The 27,957-nt window shown below is 40.9% G+C and overlaps 1 protein-coding gene across 3 annotated transcripts in view; it reads right to left on the reverse strand.

Moving 5' to 3' along the window:
- EXOC1 (exocyst complex component 1) overlaps positions 1-27,957 on the reverse strand; it is a 67,345-nt gene that overhangs the window by 22,501 nt on the left and 16,887 nt on the right. For 2 of the 3 annotated variants that reach the window (XM_062198807.1, XM_062198808.1), the window contains exons 5-13: positions 24,801-24,988; positions 21,249-21,476; positions 20,917-21,049; positions 20,197-20,306; positions 14,682-14,831; positions 8,500-8,605; positions 4,528-4,572; positions 3,128-3,291; positions 2,369-2,476 (exon numbers count right to left, since the gene is read on the reverse strand). In XM_062198807.1, coding sequence (XP_062054791.1) covers positions 2,369-2,476; positions 3,128-3,291; positions 4,528-4,572; positions 8,500-8,605; positions 14,682-14,831; positions 20,197-20,306; positions 20,917-21,049; positions 21,249-21,476; positions 24,801-24,988 — 1,232 coding nt within the window. The remainder of the gene's footprint in view (positions 1-2,368; positions 2,477-3,127; positions 3,292-4,527; positions 4,573-8,499; positions 8,606-14,681; positions 14,832-20,196; positions 20,307-20,916; positions 21,050-21,248; positions 21,477-24,800; positions 24,989-27,957) is intronic. The other variant, XM_062198809.1, reaches the window with a different exon arrangement.

Consider the following 27,957-nt stretch of genomic DNA (forward strand, 5'->3'; position numbering starts at 1 on the left):
AACAATGCCATCAAAATTCTTTTGGAAGCTAGTGAGAATGAAAATTTAATACCATTCCATGATAATGAACTCCCAACTCCCAGCCATTTGCAACAAAATGAATTTCTCATTTATTTTTGGACTGCTTTTTATATTGGCTGTCTGAGGCAAGGCAAATTTCTTTTTTTTTTCTTAAGATTTATTTATGGGGCCAGCGCCATGGCATAGCAGGTAAAGCCATTGCCTGCAGTGCTGGCATCCCATATGGGTGCCAGTTCGAGTCCCAGCTGCTCCACTTCCAATCCAGCTCTCTGCTATGGCCTGGGAAAGCAGTAGAAGATGGCCCAAGTCCTTGGGCCTCTGTACCTGCATGGGAGACCTGGAAGAAGCTCCTGGCTCCTGGCTTCGGATTGGCACAACTCTGGCCATTGCAGCCAATTGGGGAGTGAACCAGTGGATGGAAGAGACTTTCTGCCTCTCCTCTCTCTGTGTAACTCTTCCAAATAAATACATAAATATTAAAAAAAAGATTTATTATTTGGGGCCGGCATTGTGGCATAGTGGGTAAAGCTACCACCTGCAGTACTGGCATCCCACATGGGTGCTGTTTTGAGACCCAGCTGTTCCTCTTCCAATCCAGCTCTCTGCTATGACCTGGGAAAGCAGTGGAAGATGGCCCAAATCCTTGAGCCCCTGCATCTGTGTGGGAAACCTGAAGAAGCTCCTGGTTCCTGGCTTTGGATCGGCTCAGCTCAGGCTGTGGTAGCCATCTGAGGAGTGAACCAGTGGATCTAAGACCTCTTTTTCTCTCTCTGCCTCTGCCTCTCTGTAACTGTCTTTCAAGTAAACAAATCTTTAAAAAAATTTTATTTAGGGCTGGCGTCGTGGCTCAATAGGCTTATCCTCCGCCTGCGGCGCCAGCACACCGGATTCTAGTCCCGGTCGGGGAGCCGGATTCTGTCCCGGTTGCCCCTCTTCCAGGCCAGCTCTCTGCTGTGGCCCAGGAGTGCAGTGGAGGATAGCCCAAGTACTTGGGCCCTACACCCCATGGGAGACCAGGAGAAGCACCTGGCTCCTGCCTTCGGATCAGCGCAGCACACCGGCCGCAGCGGCCATTGGAGGCTGAACCAATGACAAAAGGAAGACCTTTCTCTCTGTCTCTCTCTCTCACTGTCCACTCTGCCTGTCAAAAAAAAAAAAAAATTGTATTTATTTAATTTGAAAGGCAGACAGACATTGAGAGGGGGAGAGACTGGGAGAGATCTTCCATCTGCTGGTTCACTCCCCAAATGGCTATAATAAGCCAGATCTGGCCAGGCTGAAACCAGGAGTCAAGAACTCCACCCTGGTCTCCCACATGGGTGTGAGGCACCTATGCACTTGGATTATCTTCTGCTGCCTTCCCAGATGCATTAGCAGGAAGCTGGATTGGAAGTGGAGCAGCCAAGACTTGAATTAGCACTTCAAAAAGAGATGCTGGTGATGCAAGCAATGGCTTAACCGACTGTATCATAGTGCACTGTGGTGCAGTGGGTTAAAGCCCTGGCTTACACTGCCAGCATCCCACATGGGCGCTGGTTCAAGTACTGGCTTCTCCATTTCTGATATAGCTCCCTGATAATGTGCCTGGGAAAGCAGTGGAAGATGACCCAAGTCCTTGGGCCCCTACACCCACCTGGGAAACCCGGAAGAAGTTCCTGGCTCCTGGCTTCGGATGGGCTCAGCTCTGGCCGTCATGGCCATTTGGGGAGTGAACCAGCCGATAGAAGACCTCTCTCAGTGTCTCTACCTTTGTCTTCCAAATAAATAAAATAAATATTTAAAAACTAAAGGCAGAGACACAGAGAAGCAGACAGAGATCTGCTGATTTACTCCCAAATGCCCACAACCGCTAAGTCATAGCCAGGAGCTTTGAACCATTTGGGTCAGTCTCCCGTGTGGGTGGTAGGGCCCCCAATTCTTGAACCATCACCTTCTGCTTTTCAGGGTGCACATCAGCAGGAACTGGATTGGAAACCAAATACTTGGGACTCCAATCAGGTGCTCTGATATGGGATGCAAGTGCTCTAAGCAGCGACTTAACTGTTAGGTAAATGTCCCCCCTAAAATAGCTTTGTAACCAACCTTTTCACAAAGCAAAATGAGACACTCCTCCCACCCCACAGTTCAGCGAATGATTAGACTTAAGATATTCTGGAATACTAAAGTAGATGCCCCAACTCCAACTATCACTGTTTTTATTATTTTGTGATATGACAAGAATTGTTTTAATGAAGCTTACATTGTAAATCCTCTCCTTTTCTATTAACATTGAACTTGCCAGTACATATTAATCAGACTAATTATGCTGCAGATCATAAATATTAGCTGAAATAAATGGGAGTCATACCATAGCTCCAGGTATACTCTGATGTTGCTGCAGTTTGAAAAATTTACTAATGAAATCCTGTTCAGCCAAACACAGGGGCTCCAGTTCACTGAGTACCTGTTCAAAGATCTGAAGAAAACCAAAATGATCCTGTAATGAAAGAACTGTACCAAATGCTTAACATCAGTAACCTCCATCCATGGATCTATAAACTTAATAGAACTCCAAAGACAAACTTCCAAAATTGACAAAATAACAAGATTACAGAACATACCTAAGGTAAAACAGTTACATTCCAAAATTGACAAAATAGCAAGATTACAGAACATACCTAAGGTAAAACAGTTACATTCCAAAATTGACAAAATAACAAGATTACAGAACATACCTAAAGTAAAACAGTTACATTCACTTCAGATCTGGAAAGAAGGATATGCAGATACACTTTTAAAACTTATTTATAACACGGAGAACAGAAAAGCTACTATATCCTCTTGATTCATAGTTGCTCAAAGAATTTAGATTTGAGATATAAGCACTTTATGATTTACCACAAATACATGTTAATAAGGCTTTTGTGTTACTGAACTGACACTCCACATTTTAGCTGCCATGTGACTAGCACTTTTTTTTAAAGATTTGATTCAGAATTTGCAAGTAAGACATGATTATTAAAGGTAGCCAAAAGCACCAAAATTTTCAAATACTGAAGCAATCATAAAATGCAGCTCAAAAAAAACTGACGCTAATGTTTAAAAACCACTTGTTGCTCTACTTTACCTTATCAAACTTGGTTCTGTCAGCAACATCGAGGTCAGAGGCAGACATGTTCCCCATATCCAACAGAGACGATGACTGAGATCTGCGATTCCCTGAACTCTGAACGCTGAGCTTATTTAGACTAGAAGTAGATCCAGTTAATTTCCCAGAACTTCCATGAAGACCTAAGAGATAATAAGACTGAAAGTCGTAATCTCCAGGAACAAATGATCCAGAGTAAAATTCAGTGCTATCTTCCACTGTTCTGGTCTTCCAGTGCCCATGGCCACCATACGGGACAGGCTGTACTATGTATTTACCTTTCATTAACTCTTGTGTCCTATTGCTGAGCATCTGGTAAAGGAACAAAACTACACAGATCCATAGAATGGGACCGAAAGGGACTCTACAGGTCATGTATCTCTGCTCCATCGTACAGGTGCACGGTGGTATCCCTAGACTGAAGGGAGGAGGGTTTCCTTCCCAATCAGAAGACTGAAATACAGCTGATGGGCATGGAGCACCACAGAAACCTACTAACATGACTGCTCTACCTGCCACTAAAAATCCCATATCCCAGTGTTACTTGCCTCTGTGTCAAAACAACATTTTAGTTTGAACTACATCAGTCTGTCAATACTTGATCATTTTGCTCTATACAGAAAAGTCAATTATATATGATTTGATTTAATATGTTCCTAAGCCCAGAACCTCTGCATTTCCAGTAAATGAATTAACTATAGCTCTTTTAAAACTAAACAACATGAAGAGAAAAGGGCAGCCTGAACACCCGCTAACTTAAAATACAATGGAAATGTCATGTACACGTCACTACCCATCAGCCCGGGCACTGGTGTTTAAGCAGGAAAAAAAGAGAACACAGAGCTGGACAATACCCCATGTAGACCAAGGAATTAAAGGATTAAATTTTTAGAAGAAAATGTGATTGCTTTATTCAAAATGAAGTAACAACAATACATAAAATAGTTTTAAAACATTTTTCTTGAATATTTGTCAGTTAACATACCATTTACTAATGGTCAGAAGGTTCAAATGAAGAGCTAATAAGGACTTGAGACAAATTTTGGCTTCATTATGCAAAATCTGACCATATATATAAGAAGTTTTGTAATTTCTAGACACAGCCTGAAAACAGAAGTATAATGATTAAGCCTCTTTGTGAGCTTCTGACACACAGTTCTACTGGTCGTATACTTGTACCAATACTGCACATTTCTAGGATGTAGCCGTATCACTACCATCACATTGTTGTTGTTGTTGTTGTTGACTTTTCACCAATACCTGGCAATTCAGAGCAGCCGATGTTTCTGGGGTTAACTTCTTTCAAGACAAGTAACTAATTTCTAGACAGTGAACAGACATGCATGGAGAGCACCTACTAATACACTGAGCATACTCACTCTCTGTTTCCTGTTTGCCAGCACTTTCTTTTCGAGGCAGTGTAGCTGTGATGGATTAGGTTGTGAGCATCAAAGACAAAGACAAGTTAATAAACTGCAATTCGCACAAACCATGCACAAGAGGAAGTTAAAGCTCTAGCTTAAAAGACACATGCAAAGAACCATGAGCATCAAGTAAGGAGAGGTACAAACACACGCTGAGTTGGTCACTACTGTTTGAGAAACTGTATGAGAGAAAACACTTCATTGGTCTTTTAATGTACTGCTTTTGCTCAAATATTCAGGGAAAATATATTTGTTGCCCTCTCTCCCATATTTTTAGATGACTTTTTTTGAAGTATGTGAAGCTGTTTCACTTACATTTAAAAGAATGAATTTGAAAGTTTGGGTTTTCTGAGAAAACATCGGTTAAATAATTTAATTCAAAGGAAACTTATTGGAATGAAGTTATTATAGATTTAGACATTAACAAACTGGTATTCCCTGAAAGCCCGTGAAAGGAAGTTCTATTACATTAAATGATTTTATATAACATCTGATTAAAAATGATACAACTGGGGCTTTAAGACCATTTTAAAATTAAAACTATCATATTAACAACCAGAGGATGTACGGATGGAAGAGTAAAGCTAATGGAACAGATTTAATACAGGAATTTCAGCTCTCTTAGGGTCATTTAGCATTTCTTTTAACTTAAGACTTCTTTATATACAATATTTATTAGATCAATTTTAGAATTCATCTTATGAAACATTCTAAACTCAAATTAGAAGTTAATGTGAAAAGCAAAGAAAGAAATCATGGAATGAAACAAAATGAAAGCATGTAACTATAATCTAAAGACATCTTAAAACCAGAGTGATGTGTCAACTGACACCATCCTTGCCAAACTTCAAGGCAAAAGCCAGACTACACGTCAGGCCCTTGACAAAGCAGTGATGAGTGTATCTTCCTGGCCTTGGCTGCCTGAAGGGCACGTGAGAGGCTGGACATTAAAAGGGGACCAACATGGTGAACAGGATCATTCTGGAGGGAGCACATCAGAATACTTTCTGGTGGCTTGTGGTGTCACGGAATTATGTTTATCAGTTTCACTGCACAGCCTGGCACATTCTTTCATATAGGTTTCACTTCTTCAGTGGCCAAACAAGAATACAGAGCTAGTCGTAATGCCAGTTAGTTATGATTTGGGGTTCATAAAAAGCCTATGTCATTTATCAGCAGCAAGTGAAAATACACAGGAAAGACGTTAAATGTCTTTAACGTATCCCTGTCTGAGCATCAGCTTCAGAGGGCAAGGTCTTTGCTCACTGCTGCATTCCCCGCACTACAACAGTGCGTATTACATGACAGATAACTAACAGATAACCAGCAATGTTTACGGAGTTAATCTTCCAGCCAGCCCTGAATTCTACCTTGCATTCAAGACTCCCTTTGGAATCAGCCAGATTTCTTAGTTTAGTGGAAAAATGATGATAACATGATTTTGGCCCACCATTTTAAAGATTTCTGAAATCTTAGACAAACAGGAGGGAAAGCAGCAATTATGTAAAGGTATATATTAAGAGGCTAAAACCTCATATTAACATGTTTATTATCTTAACTGTACAAAGAAGAAAATGGCGATTTTAAAATAATTACTAAATTTTCTTTTTCTGCCATTTCATTAAGCACATTTGTGGAATACAAAGGAAAAAACATCAAAACAGCAATCCTGGGTTGGGCTGGGGTGGGTTGTTTCTATATCTCTGGGGCCATCAAAGCAAATCCACCAAAAAACACAATAATCAACATAAAGATCTTCTCACGAAGAAAATTTCCTGGCATTGTTAGCACACTACATTTTGAATCCTTTGAACTAAGTAGATGTTAAAGATTTGAGTCAAGAGTTGTTGAAAAATAGAGGATTATTCCCCCTGATTCTCAATGACTTTATGTTTGGCCACACAGTTTCTTTTTGCGAGAGGCAGTCAATCTGACTATTCTTATAAGCATCTGGAAGCTAGGGTTTTTCAGAGCAAGTAAAAAACAAAATAAATTTAATTACTTAATTTTGATTTCCTAAGACGTTATCTTTCTAAAATTTCAGTTTTTATTTTAATTATTATTAGTAAAAACAATTTGAATCACTGAAAAATATCTTTGAAAAAAATTTACATTCCACCTTATATGGAACTTCTCAAGTCATTTGTATTTACCTTGAAATTTATTTTTTAAATGCTAACAAGTTTGAGCTTCAAAAATGAACATTTTTATCATCTGCATTGTTTATTTTTTCCTCTTATAGTTGATATTAAAATAACTGACACTGTAATTTGGTAATTTTTTATGCCACCTATTATGAAAAATTATTCTGCCTGTTCCTATTTAATAGGTGCACAGAAGAGTTAAAATTTTAACACGTTCAGAACTATAAAAATGCCTTCTAAACTTGTATTTTGTGAATTAAAAATACTTTTAACAAGTTAAAAACTTCTCAAGCGGCTAGAAAAGAAAAAATTACATTTTAAATTAGTGCAATAACATTAAAATACTATTGTAACTGACTTAAGTTATATTTTTATTATTGAATTTATCTTAAATGCGTTTTATACTTTAAAAGCTATTACGATACTAGGATTAATGCTTTACTAGGCATATATTAGAAAGATTTCCTTGTGTCTCCAGTTTCCATATGCTGAAGGAGAATTCTCTCAATATACAATGGTTCACTAACAAGTGGTGACAAATGTATTTAATGAAAACATTAAACATGTAACTCCATTAATACTATGCTCTTTACTCAAAAAACAAAAGCATAACATATCCACAGTGAAACATGAACAAAGATATCAACACACCGCTATTTCAGAACAATTAACCTTTAGGATGAGTTAGCATTTCTGTTTCCAAAAGCCTATTGCCCTAGATCTCGTCAGTACCTTGTCAAAGCGGGCAGATACACACAAAACCAAACCATTTCAAATGTCTGGACTAGTACAGTCAATATATTAGTGCTAAACAGCTGGTGACTTAGAGAGTCTTTACCTACTAAAGACAGTCTCCTCTGTCCTACAAGAGAAATGGAAATGCGTGCTGTTAATTCACATCCAGTCCTGCTGCCTGACGACTGAGGGGGCTTAGGGCACAGGCTCCCGACAACAAGCAAATGCTGAACTCATTATTCTAAAGGGGAGCTACACAGACACACCGAGGGGGACACAAGCCGCCGTTTAAGGCTGGGTTTTGACTTGAATAGGCACAGAACTCCATCCAAAAGGAACTCCAGAAATGGGGACATGCAACAGCAGAATGTGGCCTCGGCAGTCGCCTTCCTCAGAACTTGATACTTTCGCTGGCTATTCTTTCAAGTAACATTGTCATCCATTTAAAGTGTTTAGGAGCAACAAAAATTCACGTTTCAAAAAGATCTCTTACAAAAATTAGGTATAGTCACCGAAGACATTTTGATGGCATTTTTATAGTCACGTGGCAGGGAAGAAACTACTTAAATTTTTCTTTTTGATTCAAAATAGCCAGTGAGAAGTAAGAAGCCAGGAATAACTTTCATTTCTCTGTGGAGAGCAAGACTTTAGATAGCAAGGACTTGCCCTCAACTGGCGTCCTTTAGGGAATCCCACACTCAATTCTCAATATCTCTTGGTCTCAACATCATCTTGACTCTTGGTCTAATACTTTCTCTAGCAGACTGCACTTCACTTTCTCACCTGGTGCATTTCCTATGAGTATTATATTTATATAATTACATTTATATTTCCTATGAATATTGTATTTTTAAATACAGCACGAAAACACAATTGCTGTCAGATTCACACCCTGTAGAAATTTAGTAAAGAACATATTCTATGAAATACCTGGAAATCAAACCAATGGATTAGATCTTCTCCTTCATTTATTCCATTGTATCTTCTTCCACCTTGCTTAAAACCATTTTTAACAGGAAGATAAAAAAACTGATATGCTTCAGCTTACCAAACTTCTTGCTTTCTTTAGTTGTGCCAGTCATCTTGATCTTTGCAACTTCAAAGAAATCTTTGATCTCTCTTTCATACAGTCGGGACAAATAATCCATGTAATTCTTAAACCAAAAGTAACATGTGCTTCTGATTAATAAACTATATATAACAATCCCCCAAGACTTTCATGCTTGTTTTCAATTTTGTGTTCCAAAACTCTGATGCATTCACAGGGCATAGAAAGTAGGCTGTTTTCTTTTCAAAAAAATTGAATGGGCATCATAACATGAACAATCTACAACAATATGAAGTCATATATAACCACACATACATTTTATTTTTACATATTACCTGTTTTAAATAGCACGGCAATCACACGGCAATCGCACAGCATAGGATTCCAGAATCAGAGCAACCATGTTGTCTCCTGCTGGAAGGACAGCGCAGCACTCAGCACTGCTGTGAACAGCAGCTGAGTAGGCCCGTCCCTCAGCAGAAGATACTGAGATGTCAGTGTTTTACTGTGACAGTCAGTGTGACAGCAAGCTTTGCATCTCCAGTGAATTGTGTCCTCCAAGTAATTTTCTAAGAATGGAGTTACAGGGTGAAAGAGTACTGGTGTCTGAGCCTTTCCTCTATGCTGCCATGTTGCTTTACTCAACAGAGCCAACCGAATGAGGGGCAACATTCAGCTTCATCCAGCCTCTGTCAGCTTGCAGCGTCACCTCAAAATAGGTTCTTTTCAGTCAGAATTTAATTGGTTCACCTCACAGTTTCCATAATTAGATAATCACTTTTTTAAAAGATTTATTTGAAAGTCAGAGTTAGAGAAGGAGAGAGAGAGATAACTTCCGTCCACTGGTTCACTCCTCCCACCGCTGCAACAGCTGGGGCAGGGCCAGGAGCTTCTTCAGGGTCTCCCACAGTGGTCTCTTCCAAGTGGAAAAGGCACTTGGGCCATCTTCTGCTGCCTTCCCAGGGACATCAGCAGGGAGCTAGGTTAGAAGTGGAGCAGCCAGCACTCGAACCGGCACCCATATAGAATGCCACATCGCAGGCAGGAGACTTACGCACTGTAACAATGCTGGCCCCAAGTAATTTTCTTTTTTTTTTTTTTTTTTTTTTTTTTTTTTTTTTTTTTTTTGACAGGCAGAGTGGATAGTGAGAGAGAGACAGAGAGAAAGGTCTTCCTTTTGCCGTTGGTTCACCCTCCAATGGCCGCCGCGGTAGCGCGCTGCGGCCGGCGCACCGCGCTGTTCCGATGGCAGGAGCCAGGTGCTTCTCCTGGTCTCCCATGGGGTGCAGAGCCCAAGCACTTGGGCCATCCTCCACTGCACTCCCTGGCCACAGCAGAGAGCTGGCCTGGAAGAGGGGCAACCGGGACAGGATCGGTGCCCCGACCGGGACTAGAACCCGGTGTGCCGGCGCCGCAAGGCGGAGGATTAGCCTGTTGAGCCACGGCGCCGGCCTCTTTTTTTTCTTTTTTTTTTTGACAGGCAGAGTGGACAATGAGAGAGAGAGAGAGACAGAGAGAAAGGTCTTCCTTTGCCGCTGGTTCGCCCTCCAATGGCCGCTGCGGTCGGCGCGCTGTGGCCGGCGCACCGCGCCGATCCGAAGGCAGGAGCCAGGTGCTTCTCCTGGTCTCCCATGGGGTGCAGGGCCCAAGCACTTGGGCCATCCTCCACCGCCTTCCCGGGCCACAGCAGAGAGCTGGCCTGGAAGAGGGGCAACCAGGACAGAATCCGGTGCCCCAACCGGGACTAGAACCTGGTGTGCCGGCGCCACAAGGCGGAAGATTAGCCAAGTGAGCTGTGGCGCCAACCCCAAGTAATTTTCTTAAAACCAATTCAACCCTCACTGATGTGAAAAGCATCTATTATGTAACATGCAGTTACTTCCTCACACCTGCTTCTTGTCAGGAAGGATTCTCAACAATGGGAGACAATATATTTTTCTGTCTCAAGTTACATGTCACAGTTTGACTGCACTGAAATAAATCCATAGCAGAAAATGTCTATTTAGCAATCAATTTATTTTTATTTTTTTAAGATTTATGTGTTTATTTGCAAGACAGAGTTACAGAAAGGTAGAGGTAGAGAGAGAGAGTGAAGTCTTCCATCTGCTGGTTCACTCCCTAGATGGCCACACTGGCTGGAGCTGCACCAATCCGAAGCCAGGAGCCAGGAGTTTCTTCCAGGTCTCCCACACGAGTGCAGGGGCCCAAACACTTGGGCCATCTTCCACTGCTTTCCCAGGCCATAGCAGAGAGCTGGATGGGAAGTGGAGCAGCTGGGACTCAAACCGGCACCCATATGGGATACTGGCACTGCAGGCCAGGGCTTTAACTCACTATGCCACAGTGCCAGCCCCTCCTTCCTAATTCCTTTCTTTGTTTTGTTTTAAAAGATTTATTCATTTGAAAGCCAGAGTTACACAGAAGGAGAAGCAGGGAGGCAGACTTCATCCACTGGTTCACTCCCTAATTGGCCACAACAGCTAGAGCTGTGCTGATCTAAAGCCAGGAGCTTCTTCTGGGACTCCCACGTGGGTACAGAGGCCCTCCTGATTCCCTTTTTTAGATTTATTTTTTTATTTATTTGAAAGAATTACAGAGAGGTAGAGACGGAGAGAGAGAGGTCTTCCAATCTGCTGGTTCACTCCCCAGATGGCCACAATGGCTGGAGCTGCGCCGATCTGAAGCCAGGAGCTTCTTCCAGGTCTCCCACATGGGTACAGGGGCCCAAGGACTTGGGCCATCTTCTACTGCTTTCCTAGGCCACAGCAGAGAGCTGAATTGGAAGAGGAACAGCCGGGACTCGAACTGGCATCCATATGGGATGCTGGCGCCACAGTGCTGGCCCTGATTCCTTTTTAATAAAAGTTCTGGTTTGACAACATTTCAGCAACCAAACCAGATTATGATGTAAAAACATAATCTTTCAAAAGCACAAACCACAGGATCAAGGAACATTCCTGGGAAATAATCCAATTTCATTAAAAAGCTCATTAATACTGTTAATCAAAAATATACTCTGAACAGAGAGTGATTCCATAAATCACTACTAGGTTGACTACAGTCTTGTTTCTTCACTTTAAATTATACTCATGAATACTGTATTATATATAAAGACAGGGCAATAATACTGAGAACACAATTAGGCAAAAAGCTTATTGATTACTTATTTGAATATTCACTAGGGGACAAAGCACTTGTTGGCACAGAACTCTTAAGGAGATATAATTTATGTTTAATTATTCAAAATATTAAACCTCCTAAAAATTCAAAAGGCAAAAAATTCCAGTAATGTATTTTTCCTTAAGATATCTGCAAATCAGAATTCCGTTGAATAAAACAAAACAAAATACAACAGCAGAGTTGTAAAATACTTACTAGACTCATTGTGAGTAACAACAATAATCTTACCTAAACTACCTAGCCAGATAAGATGTGTCAATACCTCAGAGGATGAATAATCTTTTTAAAAAGCATGTTTCAAATTCTAATTTTTAAATATTATTTATTTTAGGGGGTTTATGTCTCCTTTCTCGAATCTTAGTTTGAAATAGAGGGAGCTAGGGCCTGCACTGTGGTATAACAATGCCAGCATCCCATATGGGTGCCAGTTTTAGACCCGGCTACTCCACTTCTGATCCAACTCCCTGCTAATGTGCCTGAGAAAGCACCAGAGGATGGCCCAAGTGCTTGGGACCCTGCACATAGGAGATCTGGAAGAAGCTCCTGATTCCTGGCTTTGGCCTGGCCCAGTCCCAGCTGCTGCAGCCATCTGGGAAGTGAACCAGTGGATGAAAGATCAAACTCACTCTCTCTCACTCTCTCCCTCCCTTCCTCTCTCTCTCTCTCTCCCTCTCTTTCTGTAACTCTTTCAAATAAATAAATCTTAAAAAAAAAAAAAAAAAGAAGAAGAAGAAGAAGAAATAGAGGGAGCCAGATTTTTTTTTTTTGACAGGCAGAGTGGACAGTGAGAGAAAGAGAGACAGAGAGAAAGGTTTTCCTTTTGCTGTTGGTTCACCCTCCACTGGCCACCACAGCTGATCTGATGGCAGGAGCCAGGTGCTTCTCCTGGTCTCCCATGGGGTGCAGGGCCCAAGTACTTGGGCCATCCTCCACTGCACTCCCTGGCCACAGCAGAGAGCTGGCCTGGAAGAGGGGCAACCGGGACAGAATCTGGCGCCCCGATCGGGACTAGAACCGGGAGCCAGATCTTATTTCACATGGACAAATGAACTTCAACAGAAAGAACAAGAAAATGGAGAGATAAGAATGTCAGAAATACGCTGACATCACACATTGCTAGGAACACACAATTAGCCTCTTTCTTAGCATCACACACATCACTAATCTCTACTCAACCCTTTGGGCTTCTCCTGAAACATGAACCTGACACTCTGCCTCTACAGTGGCAATCCCAAGTGTTCTCACTCATTCCAGGACATTGTTTAGGGTCACTGCCCACACAATTATTATTATTTATTAACACAGCTTATGCATTTCTTAGTTTTTGTTTTAAACTTCAAATACACAAAAAATTTAAAACCAAGCTGTTCTTTCAGACAGGAGTATCAAGATACTATTGGCTATTTACACATTTCAGTTAGATCAATGGCAATTCTTAAGCTCTATTTTTTTTTTTTAAACAAGAGATACGATGTCTACTTCCTAAACTGAAGCCCACGCATAAATGCCACTGAAGTACTGTCCCTATCCTGTCACAATAGCCACTTATGAAATCTAAGAGTTTACCACTCCACGTCTCGAGTCTACCTCCCCACCTCAGGTACAATAAAAGCCTGACTCTCAGGGTGCTCTAGCTGCCCTTCCAGATGCGCCCGCCTTGGCTCACAATGTTCCGGTCTCACCAGCTCCGGACTGCCCAAGCGCCGCTGGCCTGCCCTGTCTGAGGGCCCCTGAGCTGTGCCCGCCAGGAGCTCTCATTGCTCACAATCCCCCTATCTGTCAAACCTGTGCTCAGATACCAGCTTTTCCTGACTCGCTTCTCTGCCCATCGTGTTGGACACAGTAGCCTTCCCCATGACCCAGCATTCCCTCTTCATTTTCTCCAGAGCTCTTAGCAACACCTTCCAACACACACCATGTTAGCTGTTCTGTCTCTCTCCTCTAGAGTGTGCACAACGAGAAGCATGCGCCTGTCTCCTTCAAAGCTGTACCTTCAGCACTTGTCACACTGCACGCACACGACAGTTACTCAAGGAACTCAATCCATTTTATGGTGCGAAAGACCCACTAAATCTTAGTCAGTGGTACCTACAGGCATCCTCACCCCAGGCCTAGAAAGGCTGCCATCACCCCACTCCTGCCACTGGGGCCTCTCTTGGTTTAAATTCTGTCTGGTCCTCCCACTGTCTTCCTGGGTCCAGACTGCTTCAACTGGATTCTTACACTGGGTTCTGAAATCATTTTCCCCTCTAGTCTTCCCATGTTTGAGAAATGCTGTCAGGCTACACAGCTGATCCCTTTCAACACAACTCCTCACTGCTCTAGACTGTGGGACTTCTGCTTCAGTCACACTTGCCCTCCTCTGGGTCTGCCCTGCGTCCCAGTGCTCTTCCTCTTGCTTCTGCTTTAGCTGACCCCACTCGTGATTTGAAAACTCAACTGAAGTCCAGTGTCCTCCGTGAAATTACCCCCGTCTCTCAACTGCTGTGCATTTAAACTCATTGTCAGTTTAGCGCTTATTTTTTGTTGATTGTTTTATGTACAATTCTTCCTAGTCAGATTTAAAGATCCTGAGGCAAAGGCTTATTTGTCAAGGCACTGGTTCCTAGAATAGCGGCATGGTCGTTAATCGAGATGCATTTTGTACTGTCTTATCGGAATGCATCATAAATTCTTAGAAGGCAAACAGCTCACTCACATATCTTCCTACTCCCTAACATGCACAGCGCACAAAAATAAACCCTGGAAATAATTACAGCATATAACTAAACTGAATGATGCTTCAGGCCATGATATGGCTTAATACTATTTTATATTGAAGTCCAAAATGTAGATCTTCCTTATCAAGACAGACAAAATAAGTTTTATCCCTGGTTAATGAGTGCTCAGAAATACAATGAATTTCTGCTAAGAATATCTAGGATTTCAAACTTGGGGACTGAACACATGACCTCTTGAAAAAGATTAAAGTCTATACTCCGTAACTGATGGCCAGCCCATACCTTTGTTAGTCCTTCATATTTTCCATAATCTGTACTCTTTAGCCACTCCATCAGCTTGGCGTAGCGGAGCAAGTCTCTATGAAATGGGTGATGATTGGGTAAAGTCAGTTCAATGGAGTGCTGAGCAAGAGTTGAACTCTGATCATGACCCTAGAGTAAATAAATAAGTAAATAAACATCACTGACAGTTCAAAGAAATAATGTTAGAAATGAAAATTCTAAACAATGTCCAAACATGGCCAAGCAAAATCAACAGAATAGGAAAAATAAAAACCAAGTACTTACATGTCTTCTGTCATCCTGTTAATACCCACTAAACACTACAAGCAAAGCACTCCTAAGTAATGTAAGGATGGCACTCTGAGAGATCAGCTTCTCATCCCACCTCCTACACAGGAGCTGGAAACGGATGCTTTAATCAAGCTTGTCTCTCTCATGCAATATCATCCTACAATTTACTAAACAAATCTCAACAAAGACTGCACTAAGACACTACATGAGGAACATTATTCATAGTAAACTACATTTGTGATATTTGCTTATGTCTACAGTATTTAAAAAATAGATACAAATACATAGGATGTAGAATTCCAGAACTGAGAAGGATGCAGATGACCGTATGTTGGGTTTTCCAGGATAATCCCTAATAATAACAAGTACATGACTTTGTTTTTAAACCTGGACAAGACTTTTACATAAATAAGTTAATAACTTAACAAACAGTCTTAGGCAGATAACGACGGGAATTCTGCTCTGGAAAACACAGACATGGCAGATCGTCTGATCCATCCTAGATGATGAAACCAAAGCTGACAGGGTTAAATGAGTTCCTTAGGTCACGCTGGAGGAATCATTTTAACCAGCTTCAAAAACTGGAACCGCCTGCCAGTTATTGTATACAAAAATAAAAATCTTCCCAGTCCTCTTCCGACAGCATAACTCTCCTTCATCGCTACTGGGTCAATGGTCGTCACGGAACTCAAAGCCACTAAGAGATGGGAAGCTGGAAAGTGAATGGAGCACATTCCCCTGGAGAAGTATAATTCCCAAGAAGCAGGGGGCACAATAAGCCACAGTTAATTAGTCATTTTCACTCAATTTGACTTGTCTTGAGAATCAGAAGCTATTTGTTAGAATTTTGAGAAAATGTATTAAAATGACAAAGACTGTTAGAATTTTGGGACTGGTGGCTGGCGCCGTGGCTTAACAGGCTAATCCTCTGCCTTCCGGCGCTGGCACACCGGGTTCTAGTCCCGATTGGGGCGCCGGATTCTGTCCCGGTTGCCCCTCTTCCAGGCCAGCTCTCTGCTATGGCCAGGGAGTGCAGTGGAGGATGGCCCAAGTCCTTGGGCCCTGCACCCGCATGGGAGACCAGGAGAAGCACCTGGCTCCTGGCTTCGGATCAGCACGATGCGCCGGCCGCAGCGGCCATTGGGAGGTGAACCAACGACAAAAAGGAAGACCTTTCTCTCTGTCTCTCTCACTATCCACTCAGCCTGTCAAAAAAAGAATTTTGGGACTGGTTAACTAATTTCCTGGTAAAGTCATCTAAAGTTAATTATAAACATGTGTTATAATAGCTCCTTGCTGATGAACCTGAGAAAGCAGAGGAAGATGGCCTGAGCTCCTGGCTTTGGACCAGCCCAGCTCTGGCTGGGGTGCCCATTTGGGGAGTGAACCAGTGGATGGAAGAGCACTTGCTCTCGCTCTCTGTCACTCTCTCTATATATATAATCTCTGCCTTTCCAATAAATAAATAAATCTTTAAAAAAAATATGGTATGGAGCTGGCGCTGTGGCAAAACAGGTAAAGCTGCTGCCTGTGGTGCTGGCATCCCTATGGGTGCCGGTTCGAGTCCCAGCTGCTCCACTTCTGATCCAGCTCCCTGCTAATGTGCCTGGGAAAGCAGCAAAAGATGGCCCCTCTACCTATGTGGGAGACCTGGAAGAAGCTCCTGGCTCCTGACTTTGGACTGGCCCAGCTCAAGCTGTTGTGGCCATCTGGGGAGTGAGCCAATGAATGAAAGACCTCTCTCCCTGTCGCTCCCTCCCTCTCTGTAACTCTGCCTTTCAAATAAACAAATTAATCTTTTTTTATAAAAAAGGTAAAACTCTATTATTTATGTAATTAAATACATGATGTTTTCTCAAAATTTTTCTTTTTTTTTAAAAAAGATTTATTTTATTTATTTGAAAGAGAGAGTTACAGAGAGAGGTAGAGAGTCCCAGCACTGGTTCACTCCCCAGACGGCCACAATGGCTGGAGCTGCACTGATCCGAAGCTGGGAGCCAGGAGCTTCCTCCAGGTCTCCCACGTGGGTGCAGGGGCCCAAGGACTTGGGCCATCTTCTACTGCTTTCTCAGGCCATAGCAGAGAGCTGGATCGGCAAAAGAGCAGCCAGGACTAGAACCGGCGCCCATATGGGATGCCAGCACTTTAGGCCAGGGCTTGAACCCGCTGCACCACAGCACTGGCCCCCCAAAATTTTTCTAAGACAAGCACATTTTATAAAAACTTCATTACATATAAATTTTCACTAGCATATATATTCTTAACATTTGCAGTAAAATTTGCTAATCTGACCACCTGACTATAGCCAAGCACTGCTCTGAGTATTGAACAACATAAACAGGTTAATCTTCCTAACAGGCCTCAGAGGTAGGTATTTTTATTATTCCCACAGACTGGATAAAGCGACTAAGGTGATAAAAAGAGCTAATGCCCGAAAGCGGCAGAGCCAGGATGGGGGACCCAGGATGTTTGACTCCTGTGACCACACTCTAAAACACTTTGCTAGACTGACTAGCTGACAAAAATTATACATCTGGTCAAATTTTGAATACATTTTCAAGATTTGGGAATCTTCTGTTTTGACATAGCTATTTTTTTCTTAAAGAAGAAAAAAAATTGAGTAAAGTTTCAACAAATGTCATAAGAACAGATCTTAATTATAACAAAAATTTTTTAAAGATTCATTTATTTGAAAGAGCAATGGGGGGAGGGGCAAGAGGAAGAGGCAGAGGGAGAGACTGAGAGTGAGGGAGGTATCTTCCATGCAATGGTCACTCCCTAAATGGTTACAACAGACAGCTAGGTCTGGGCCAGGCCAAAGCCAGGAATAAGGAACTCCATCTGGGTCTCCTACATGTGTGTCAGGAACTCAAATACTTGGACCATTATCTCTGCCTTCCCAGCCACAACAGCAGAGCGGCTGGGACTCAAACTGGCACTCCAATTTGGGATACTGGTGTTGCCAGCAGTGGCTTCATTTGCTAAGCCACACCACCAGCACCATCATTTCTTTGAAAAAGTCTTTTTTTGGTAAATGTAAAAATGGGTGTCTTGGTCAGTCTTCAAATTTTATTTCTTTTTATTTTCTTATTTGTGAGTTTTAAAAAGACTGGAAATCAATGTTCTTAATGTGCTATTATGTTTACTCAACAGATTATTGCCCCTGGATTTTCAATATAATATCTATCACGTTACTATCCACTTTGCAATAAACTGCATTGATGAATTCAAGTCCTACCTTACCTGTGATTCCATCTGACTCCTTAAATCCTCAGTAATCTTACTTTTGCACTGATAAACCATGGGTCACAATTAACAATTTATTCTATACATTGCTATAGGTCTTCAAGTAGATTAGTCTTAACTTCTTACAAGCATCTCCAGGGCAGGAGCCATTTCTCATTCTTACATATGAATGGCAGTAAGTACATAATAAGCATACAATGAAAATTTGGTGACTGGCAAAGAAATGGACCATAATACATTACTACATTTTTCCATGTTTCCTCTTTGCTACATGATCTTATGCACTGAATTCAACACGGAGAAAATCTTTTTCTTGACCTTAGGACATCCTCCTCCACCATCTTCAGCACATCCCACATTGTTGCAACATTCTAGTTTTTAACATGCACCATTCACATGTAACAATACATTTTAGATTTGCAGAAATGGGAAGCATTCATTTTAAACCAAGCCATTAGTTCACAAGGCAAAGAAGCAAAATCATAAATAACTGCAGGTTATAACAAACAGTTAAGGGTACAAAAAGGACTACTGTTCATTGACTGGTGTTTTCGATACATCTATAAACTACAGACAACTTCATCATCAACACTGTCATTTTTAAAAACTGAGGAGTCATAGAAATTGATGCTAGGGAACCAGTGTAATGAAAAAACGTCAATTGGTATTCCCTACGTGACAGAATTCTAAATTTATTTTTTTTCTTGATGCTTTTCGGTTCAAGACAAATGCTGAGGGGGTCTCCCCTGACTGCTCCCCACGCTTAATCAGGCAGTCTGTCTATGCTACCACAGTTCCCGCAGCACAACAGTTACCCATCCCGACTCTGTCTGTCTGTCTCCCAGCCCTGTTCTGGGAGCTACAGAGGACACAGTTAGTCTGTCATTTACGCCAAGTCACTGTCTACTACGCACCTCTATCACTGGCAAATAATTACGAAATAAAGGAAAGAGTAAACGAGTGAGTGAAAGAATGACAGGAAGAAAGACAAGCAAAATGAAATGAAATGCCTTTTTATTTTTTGGCCAAAATAAACTCTGCTATGGGACATTAAAACCAGCTACAAATATGGTTAATGGGTAGCTCAAATCAGTAAGCTAAGTTATAATGTATAAAGATTTTGCCACTACGTTTAGCAGACTTTACTGGAAAAAAAAAATATAACCAGAGAAGCTTGAGCCAAATTTGATGTACTCACAGGAACCGAAAGAAAGTAGGACCTGTTATAGAGCTGAAGGAGGGCCTGAGTAAACTAATCAGAAATAAAATACAGTAAATACAATTGTTTTAGAACACTGTAATGTGACACCAAAGAAAGAACCCAATGCTTTCAGGTGGCATTTCCTGATAAACATTCCCCCCCCGATTTTCTTCACCCAGTAACCCTAATAAAATAGAGACTAAAAACCTAAGAAATTAATTTATTACACCGAATATTAAAATGCCTTCTAATCCCATTCAGGTACTCCTAATACTACTAATATTAGTAGTATTGCCACATTCTGACAATAACATTCTTTCACATGTAAAGCTACAGGCAAGGTGTTTATGTGAAGATTAAGTCGGCTGAGATGTACAGTGGAGCTCTAGTCATTTCCTACATGTGTACTCTGCATATGAGCACAGAGAGCCTACAAAACAGTTAAAACAACATACTTAAAAATGAAACAGGCCCAAAGGTAAACATATAGCAAGTTTGAACTTACTTCTATAAATTTCTAAATGGTATATGAATTAATAAACAGTTATTTTTTTGATTTTTGGAATCAGAGAATTTCAGTTGAAAAGAACGAACCTGTCTATCTAATGCCTAAAACACATCTATCAACAAACATGCATGTATTTCAAAATCTTAAAATAAAAAAAATGAGGGAATCTACTGCAATGTCAATTGAATACATTAAATTCTTCGTGAGAATTTAAAGTAGTATATAAACAAGCCAGAGAACACAGCAGCTTGAAGAGTAAGTGAAATTACCTGCTGAACAAACACATTGTTGAGGTGACTGGCCAGTCTCCGGGCAAAATGCTCTCTCAGATCGCCGAAGCGCTGCTGCTGCTGCTGCACTGCCAGAAGCAGGTCATGGCCTGAACGGCAAGGACGTCCCATGAATGATTTCAAGCGTAAAAGGTCCCTTCACTCTTAACGAACGTACGGATAACAGCACCCACATCGAAATGTCGAACAGCCAAGTTTTCCTGGCTTATTCTTTTCTTCACAAAAAGGTAAGCAGGAGAAAAAACAACAGTACGTGCAATGGTTCTCAAAGTGTGGTCCTACCGGGGCATCACCTGGGAACTGTTAGAAATGTGCACCTACTGAATCTGGAGATCGTGCCTGGCAGCTTGTGCCTTAGCAAACCCTCAAGCTGATCCTGACGCACACCCAAGTCCACAGTCTAGAAAAACCTTACCCTGTCTGGCCTAACCAAAGCATTTGCTTTGTGCTGGCTTCTAGGACAGTGCTAAGGAAAGCTCACATTGTTAACCAGAGTCAGTGGTAAGCAGGCAGAAGGAACTAAAATGAAGAAGTTTTTAACGTTTACAGATACACTGATATACTGGAAAATAGGTGAAACTCATCTGAGTAGGTAACAGCGTTAACCTTACATCATCTGCCGCATGTACTTCCTGTCAAGCTCCTTATTATACCGCGTGGCAGGCTGTCTCCGGAGCTTGGGGAGAGTTTTGGACGCACCTGGGTGAAGAGCCACGTTCATGCACTGCAGAAGGGCATCAGCAGCATTGGTGCAGGCCTCAATGCCTCTGGAAGAAGCAAGATCTCCCTCCTGAAGGGCCTTTATGTGACCTTTGGCCAAGTCCATGTGGTTCTGAAATATATGCAAATACACAAAATTTTGGAGAAGTTATAGGCAAGATGTTACTTAATCCTATCACTTGGTCTTTGGAATTATTTTAAATCTTGCTCTTGTAAGGAAACCAGGACATTTTACAAATAGGCTTTATGTATCATCTTTTTTTTTTTTTTTTTTTTTTTTGCTTTTGTTGGAAATATATCACTGTACTTACCACCAGGAACTCTATCTCAGACAGGAGTTTTACATTATTCGTGTTACTAAGGTGGATCAGGTGGTTGCTTTCGGAAATCTGATCCATCTGTTCTTTCACGCTTTGGAGCATTTCCTCGTAACTGCTCAGTTTCAATTCAATCTGGTCCACCTCCTTGAGAGCCTCATCCAGCAACTTCATCAGGATGTTCACTTGTTTTTCAGAGGCCATGATTGACTGGATGTTGGCCTACAAAGTTAAAAACAAAAAAAAACCACTTCATGTTATTTAAATGTATAAAGACAAAATGTTGTTTAAATGTTTTGAAAACTGACTAACAAAAACTGAAACACATCCAAACATCACTTTATGTTTGTGCTCCACTTCTAAGACAGCTTTTCATGAAGAGGCACTGGGCTCTCAACAAAGGTTAGGAACCATTACTTAATATTCTGTATTTCCTTAGTCTACAAGTAGGGTTCTGTCCCAAAATGCACCGTCAGAAAGGGCACATTTCCAGTTCTGTAAATTTAGGGGCATTAGGCCACATCATACATCATCTCTAACATTTCTTCCATTTCTACCGGCTACAGAAAATGTCCTATACTTCTTAGCATCTACATGAAACCCTAAATAAGTGTAAAATCATCTAGTCAGTATCTTAGTTCGGAGGGTAGCTGTAGTATGCCAGTCTTTGAAGGATATGTAGTACTAATTTATAATTGCATTAAGACTGGTACTAACAGGATACAGATAAATGTTCTTTTCTCTCTCATTTGCAGTGATTTTTTTTTCAAGGCAAAGCAATAACAAACCACTATCCCCTTGTCACTGTTTTCTAAGAGATTTCACTATTGATTCTGAATTCTCTGAAATAAGGAAGCTGCCAAGTCCAAAATTAAACTGCAAAACAATATGATGACCTGAAACATATATGCAATATTAATTAGAAACACAAATATAAATCACTAAGCTGTATTAAGAAGGCAAGTAACAGGGCTGGTGCTGTGGAATAGCTGGTAAAGTTGCCACCTGCAGTGCCGGCATCCCATATGGGTGCTGGTTCAAGTCTTGGCTGCTCCACTTCCTATCCAGCTCTCTGCTATGGCCTGGGAAAGCAATAGAAGATGGCCCAAGTCCTTGGGGCCCTGCACCCACATTGGAGACCCGGAAGAAGCTCTTGGCTCCTGGCTTTGGACTGGCGCAGCTCCAGCCATTGCTGCCATTGGGGAGCGAATCAGTGGATGGAAGACCTCTCTCTCTCTCTGCCTCTCCTTCTCTCTCTGTGTATCTCTGACTTTCAAGTAAATAAATAAATCTTAGAGAAAAAAAAAAAAGGCAAGTAACATAGTATAATGAAAAACTGGCACAAAGAACTGAAACAATATCATTATACAGTTGATGCTATGACTTACACATTCTTTTGCATATTATTCAAAATAACTCAGCTGTAAGTACAAGTCAATTGTAAGAGTCAGCAGGACTCGGAACCCACTGACACCTCGTCAGTAACAGAGCTGGAGTCTGAGTCTGCCCGACAACTGACACTACATCTTGAGATTTCTTCTAGGCTCCGTTTCCAGTGGATTTGGTAAACTGATAAAGTTACAATATTCATGTAATCTCTCTGAGTGTGAGATCACACAATTTCTGACTGTCTACATGTAAAATATCAAAACCTTCAAGTCTTTAAAATGTTCCTTATTTCCTAAGGGATTTCTTAAGTATTTACTTTCTTTAAAAATAAAACAAACGCTGGTGATTTTTTTAGTTTTCTCACATAAGTGGTGCTGTGTGTTTGGATTACAGACTCACAAACTGTGCATGCAAAGACGAGGTTCTGTTCTGAAACACTACAGCAGAGAAGCCAAAGATCTTTTCTCCCTGGATCTCCTGTCTTCACCACTTAATCTCCTCCTTTCAGTAAAAGATTGACTTATGTCAGTCTCATTTTTCTCTTTCTAACTTGAACCTAATTTTTTTCAAACCAGGAATGGGCTCTTCTTTGGCACTAACTATTCTGAGATGTTTCAGAGACTGGGGTATCCACACTGAGAATGCTTGCTTTTCATTTATCACTTCCTGTCAAGCCCCTCCCCAAATCCAGAACCCCAGCCAACTGCCCTCATGGGCAAAACAGAAACGGTTCCATCTTTTGAACAAGAATGGTGGAAAATGGGCAAATGATCTGAACATGTTTCTCCAAAGAAAACACATAAATGGCAAACAAATAAATGAGAAAACACTCAACAATATTCCTCGCTGAAGAAACAGAAATGAAAACTATAATGAGATATCATCTACCCTTCAGTTAGAATGTCTGTTATTAAAAAGACACGCACTTACGCACAGACACAACTCAACACCAAAACAAACAAGTGTTGGTGAGGAAGTGGAGCAAGGTGAACTCTCCTACGCTTTCGGTAGGAATATAAACTAGTACAGTCACCAGGCAAAACAGTATGGGGGTTCCTCAAATCACTAGATAGGAACCCCACTGTCAGCATATATTCATACTGCAGCACCATTCATAGAAGCCAAGATACGCAATCAACCTAGGGGTCCACTGATGGGTGAACAGATGAAATGAGGTACATATACAGAATGCAGTATTATACAGGCGTTAAAAAAAATGAAATCCTGTCATTTGTGGCAACATGGATGGAACTGCAGGATGTTTTAAGTGAAAGAAATGAGACAAATAAAGGCAAAGACCATATGTTCCCACTGGTATGTAGAAGCTAGAAAGGTTGATCTCAGAAATAGAGTAGAGTAGCGGTTATCAGAAGCTAGGAAGGGGTGGGGGAGGAACAGGATGCAGAGATAATGGTGCAGTTGGGTAAGAGAAATAACCCCTAATGTTCTATAACACATAGGGTAGCTATAGCTGACGACCACTGTGTTTTTCAAAATAGTAGAAAGGATTTCAGGGGCTGGCGCTGTGGCTCACTTGGTTAATTCTCTGCCTGCAGCGCCAGCATCCCATATGGGCACCGGGTTCTAGTCACAGTTGCTCCTCTTCCAGTCCAGCTCTCTGCTGTGGCCCGGGAAGGCAGTGGAGGATGGCCCAAGTGCTTGGGCCCCTGCACCCACATGGGAGACCATGGCTTCCGATCAGTGCAGTGCCGGCCGTAGTAGCCATTTGGGGAGTGAATCAACGGAAGAAGATCTTTCTCTCTGTCTCTCTCTCACTGCCTATAACCCTACCTGTCAAATAAATTAAAAAAAAATAGTAGAAAGGATTTCAAAGTTCTCAACACAAAGAAATGATGTTTGAGAGGATGGAAATGCCAATTACTCTGATTTGATTATTACACATTGTATATATGTATTGAAATATCACTTTCTATCCTAAAAATCAAGTTATTTTACATTAATTAAAATATATACAATATTTTAGAAGAAAAAAGAACAGTGAAAAACTGATGGCTGCCAGTAATGTGTGTACCAAGATAGCAATAATTACACTACACAGGCTTAGATGTCAAGGCAGTAACATATAAACGTCACCAGCGCTCTCAATCCACCACACACCACTTATTCACACATGGCAAGAACGTCTTGTCATCTTACCCCATCTAGCACCTGCAGCTCTCTGGACAACTTTTCGGCAAAGGCCTCGGCATTCGAGATTGCATATTCACAGCCCTCCATCATTATCTCAATGTCCTGCTCTTCTCTTGCATTCAACTCTTGGTATTCATCTACTGCTTCTTCATCACCTCCTGTTACGCTCTGATTTTCTCCACTTGGAACAGATTCTTAAAGAAGGTAAAAATTCAAAATAAAATAGTCAAACAGGAGGAAAGATTATGACATAGCACTTGTACCTAGTTAAGATCAGTTATAAGCACAGGTCACATTTAATGGCTGAAAAATAGGAAGAAGTAATGCAAAATATATTAAAAAAAATCAGATCCTATGTTTACAAAGAGTTGCATATGTTAATAAAATAAAATACTAAAAATAACAAATAAAAAGCATGCATTCTAATTCACTGACTTCTAAGTGTTAAAAAAGGCTTTAATTACAAGTTCCCAAAACATAAACTAAATTACAAAATAAAACATAAAAACATGCAGAAACAAACCTAACCTTTTTCTCCTACCTGAGGTGACTGTTGGTCTAACAAAACAATTAAAGCAAAATAATTCACTTTCTTTTTTTTTCCTCAGGTAATGTCATTGTTTTTTTGTTTTTTCTCTTTTCGTCTTTAGTTTATTTCATTTATTTTTCCAAACAACTTTTTAACTGAAATGAAAAGTGCATCTAAAATCCACAGTTTTGGACGCTGGAAACTGATTACCTGGGGACCAGGTGGTTTGCTGAGTGGGTAAGACAGCCGCTTCCCACATCAGAGTACCTGGGTTTGACACTCAGCTTTGGCTCCAGACTTTAGCATCCTGCCAATGCCCAGTGCAGACACTAGGAAGCAGTGGTGATGACTCAAGTAACTGGGTCCCTGCCACCCACATGGGAGACCTGGTATTCCCAGTTTCTGGCTCTGGCCCTGCCCCAGCCCTATCTACTGCAGGCACTTAAAGAGTAAACTAGCGGGGCTGGCGCTGTGGCGCAGCGGCGCAGCAGGTTAACGTCCTGGCCTGAAGCACCAGCATCCCATCTGGGCGCCAGTTCAAGACCTAGCTGCTCCACTTCCAATCCAGCTCTCTGCTATGGCCTGGGAAAGCAGTAGAGGATGGCCCAAGCCCTTGGGCCCCTGCACCCGCGTGGGAGACCCAGAGGAAACTCCTGGCTCCTGGCTTCAGATCGGCGCAGCTCCGGCTGCTGCAGCCAATTGGGGAGTGAACCAGCAGATGGAAGACCTCTCTCTCTCTGCCTCTCCTCTCTCTGTGTAATTCTGACTTTCAAATAAATAAATAAATCTTTTTTTAAAAAAAAGAATAAACTAGCACACAGGAGTGCTCTCTCTCTCTCTTTCAAATTCTCAATTTCTAAAAAGAAAGTATTTCTAAAAAGAAAATAATTTCTATAAAGAAAGTATTTCCATTTCTTTGCTTGAAAAATTTCACATGCACTGACAAAATTTCTATAAATGTGCTATTGCTCTCTCGATAACTCTAATGTAAGAGCAACAAAAACATGACTGTTTGAAATTACAAAAATTTAACAAAAGACCAGGAAGTTAAATTCAAAGTGTTTTCTAGTTAAAATGTTTCAGTTCATTTTTTTGAGAGAACAAACTTAGCATTTGGGCATTCTGCACAAAGCCGGAGATTAGGGGAGGTACAATGAAAGAAATCACTTTTAATCCCTGAGAGGTTATTTTACCCCTCTAAAGTCACTGATTTTCATAGACTTAATGGGACATGACTTAAATCATACACTCTGAATGCTCTCAGTATTCATTATGCTGTGTGACAATGAATACATACATTCTGCATGACTATGTTCATCTGTCCCACAACAAAAACAACTAACTAGAAGTAACAAAGGATTTACTTTAAAGAATACTGACAAATGAGGATTGTTTACATAACACCTCAGGAAAAAAAAAAAAAGGAGAGGACTAAAACTTTTGGTACAGGCCATTACAAATTACAGTATGTAAAAGCAAGTGCCTCAGAGAGACTTTGCCAAACCTCACTGTCATGTGTGGCCGTTCATTAGCCACCAACGGGCAGGGACTTTACAAACCACTGTTGCTGTTCCTTATACAACCAGGCACTAAATTAATAAATCTTTTAAATGATCATAATAACTGCTTCAAAAATATTTTATCTCCCATGAAACAGTTCGTTGGAAGCCAAGAGCAAACATCATCATTAATGTTATTACTATATATACTTTCTAATTATAAATGTGACCCTGTACACAATTCCATAAAACATGTCATCACCAACAGTACATAACAACAGTAAGTAATAAAAACATTTGGAATAGAATAAGAAGAAAAGGTGTTACGCACCTTCTGTAACTTTAGGCAGTTCTGGAGAGTAAAAAGGTATGAAAAAAGCAGAGGAAAGTAAGCAAAGAATATTAGCTGGGTAGGAAAGTACACAGGCTTAAATTTTTAAATACTACCCATATCTCATCTGAGTTTTATGCTAAATTACGGTTCAAAGGCAACATCAAAATCAACTACTAAGTGGAAAGATCCATAAGAAGCTAAAGTTCCAGAGCCTATCTTTCTTACTCATTTTGTGGTAGTAACTAAAAATATATTTCTGTATTTCTCTCAGTTTGTTTAAGAAATAGTCCTTGGAGGAGAAAACTGGGAAACAGTTCATTTCCTGGGGATTACTTTTAGGTGAGTTGTGACTCATGCGTTTAGTGCAGTTATTTTCATTCAAGGCCCCAACATTTGACCCAGACACTCCCTCACAAAGGATTAGTCACAAAACACTGTTAGAAAAGACAAGATTGATACAAGCGAAAAAATGCGTATCAGTTTAAGCTGTCATTTAAGGATTCAAGTCCAAGATTTTTTCAGAACCTGGTTGCAAACAAAGGAATAAAAAGGAAAAAGCCAAACCGAAACTTCCCTCTACTTCAACTACTAACAAAGTCCTCTTTTAAAAATCATATTCTGCTGAAAAGTTCCAATTATTTTAATGCAGACACTCAACTGTCATCAACAAAAACTACCACAGTTACCACGGTGGCTAGAATAGTCTCTCCTCATTGAATGATTATTTAGCTCGTAAAGAAGGTAGCAATAATTTTAAAATTTGTTTTCTAATATTACCCAAAGCTTAGAGGCTTTTATTTA

Source organism: Lepus europaeus, chromosome 8, assembly GCF_033115175.1.
Source record: "Lepus europaeus isolate LE1 chromosome 8, mLepTim1.pri, whole genome shotgun sequence".
Classification (NCBI taxonomy): domain Eukaryota; kingdom Metazoa; phylum Chordata; class Mammalia; order Lagomorpha; family Leporidae; genus Lepus; species Lepus europaeus.